Source organism: Oncorhynchus clarkii, unplaced genomic scaffold (genome assembly GCF_045791955.1).
Source record: "Oncorhynchus clarkii lewisi isolate Uvic-CL-2024 unplaced genomic scaffold, UVic_Ocla_1.0 unplaced_contig_399_pilon_pilon, whole genome shotgun sequence".
NCBI lineage: Eukaryota > Metazoa > Chordata > Actinopteri > Salmoniformes > Salmonidae > Oncorhynchus > Oncorhynchus clarkii.
Genome location: NW_027257972.1, coordinates 16,703 through 18,598, shown reverse-complemented (window position 1 = coordinate 18,598; position 1,896 = coordinate 16,703). Strand labels below are relative to the sequence as shown.

General features: G+C 43.0%; 1 protein-coding gene across 1 annotated transcript; it reads right to left on the bottom strand.

The window, feature by feature from the left end:
- Window positions 1-210: 210 nt before the first annotated feature.
- On the bottom strand, window positions 211-1,494 carry LOC139394355 (zinc finger protein ZFP2-like; the record flags this gene model as incomplete). The annotated part of the gene is made up of 1 exon (XM_071142403.1): window positions 211-1,494. A coding segment is annotated over one exon (1,284 nt), but the record flags the coding sequence as incomplete, so codon positions are not given.
- Window positions 1,495-1,896: the final 402 nt, after the last annotated feature.

The window sequence follows — 1,896 nt, the reverse complement described above, 5'->3', positions numbered from 1 at the left end:
ATAAGAAGGGCATTATAAATAAATTTGATTTGATCCAAGTGGGCACACGTTTAGGCTTCTACATTGTGAAATCATTACAATACGCCTACTACAATGTTAAAAAATTCTACATTGTGACATTAATTCATTGAAATCATGAAACAACTACTTCATGTATGTATTTTCTAATATTTGATCAGAGATCATTTATCAGATTATCTCTGGTCACAGCTATGAGATTTCAATCCTGTGTGTTCTCTGGTGTTGAGCCAGAGAGCCAGATTGACTAAAACCTATTCCACATTGACCACAGCTATAAGGTTTCTCTCCTGTGTGTGTTCTCTTGTGCACTGTCAGATCTCCAGATCGACAAAAACTCCTCCCACATTGACCACAGCTATAAGGTTTCTCTCCTGTGTGTGTTCTCTGGTGTAGAGTCAGAGAGCCAGATGAAGCAAATCTCTTCCCACATTGACCACAGCTATAAGGTTTCTCTCCTGTGTGTGTTCTCTGGTGTAGAGTCAGAGAGCCAGATGAAGCAAATCTCTTCCCACATTGACCACAGCTATAAGGTTTCTCTCCTGTGTGTGTTCTCTTGTGCACTGTCAGATCTCCAGATCGACTAAATCTCCTCCCGCATTGATCACAGCTATAAGGTTTCTCTCCTGTGTGTGTTCTCTGGTGTGAAGTCAGGTTGCCAGATGTAGCAAATCTCCTCACACATTGACCACAGCTATAAGGTTTCTCTCCTGTGTGTGTTCTCTGGTGTAGAGTCAGGTTGCCAGATGTAGCAAATCTCCTCCCACACTGATCACAGCTATAATGTTTCTCTCCTGTGTGTGTTCTCTGGTGTGAAGTCAGAGAGCTAGATGCAGTAAAACTCTTCCCACATTGATCACAGCTATAAGGTTTCTCTCCTGTGTGTGTTCTCTGGTGTGAAGTCAGCTGGCTAGATTGAACAAAACTCCTCACACATTGATCACAGCTATAAGCTTTCTCTCTTGTGTGTGTTCTCTGGTGTAGAGTCAGTTTGCCAGATGTAGCAAATCTCTTCCCACATTGATCACAGCTGTTAGATTTCTCTCCTGTGTGTATTCTCTTGTGCACTGTCAGATCTCCAGATTTAGTAAATCTCTTCCCACATTGAGCACAGCTATAAGGTTTCTCTCCTGTGTGTGTTCTCTTGTGAATTTTAATGCCTGATGATGTGAATCTCTTCCCACAGTCAGAGCAGCAGTGAGTTCTCTTCCCTGTGGGTCTCTGTGGGTGTTTATTGAGGTGTTCTGATCTGGAGAGACTCTTCTCTGTCTCCTCAGCATCATGAGGTTGTTGAGGCTCCCCAGAGGATCCACGATAGTCACGTCTCTCTCCTGTGTGAACAACAAAGTCAGACAGATGATTAAAGGCCCACACAGCGATAATCCAGGGTAAAGGTTGATGCCAACAGCATAGCCATGATGTTGTACAACAATTGATGTCTGTAATGAATGTTAAAATTGTCTTAAAATGAGCAAGAAGTCATATTTTGTCTTGTTTTCACATTAGTAGTAACATCTAAGATTGTAGACTAGAAATAAGTTATTCATGTTGTTGAAACTCTAAGCAGTGTGGTAGAAGACTTTTGGTCTACAATACAGGCCCCTTTGTGTTTGTGCGGCACGAGGGCAATTTGATTGCATAAACTCCTTCATGCTAATGAGGAAAGCACTAGTTATGGATGTCGTGTATCTGGTGTGACAAGATGAATGAAAAGAATCTGCCCACTCCATCAAGCAATGGGGACAGCAACACAGGGCATTCACAGGACCTCATGGAACCATGGACCACACCTGCAGAAACTGGACAACAGGGGGAAGCAGAGGAGATACCTATCATAGACTTCTCCAAGCTGACGCTTGACATGCCACCTACGCCGCC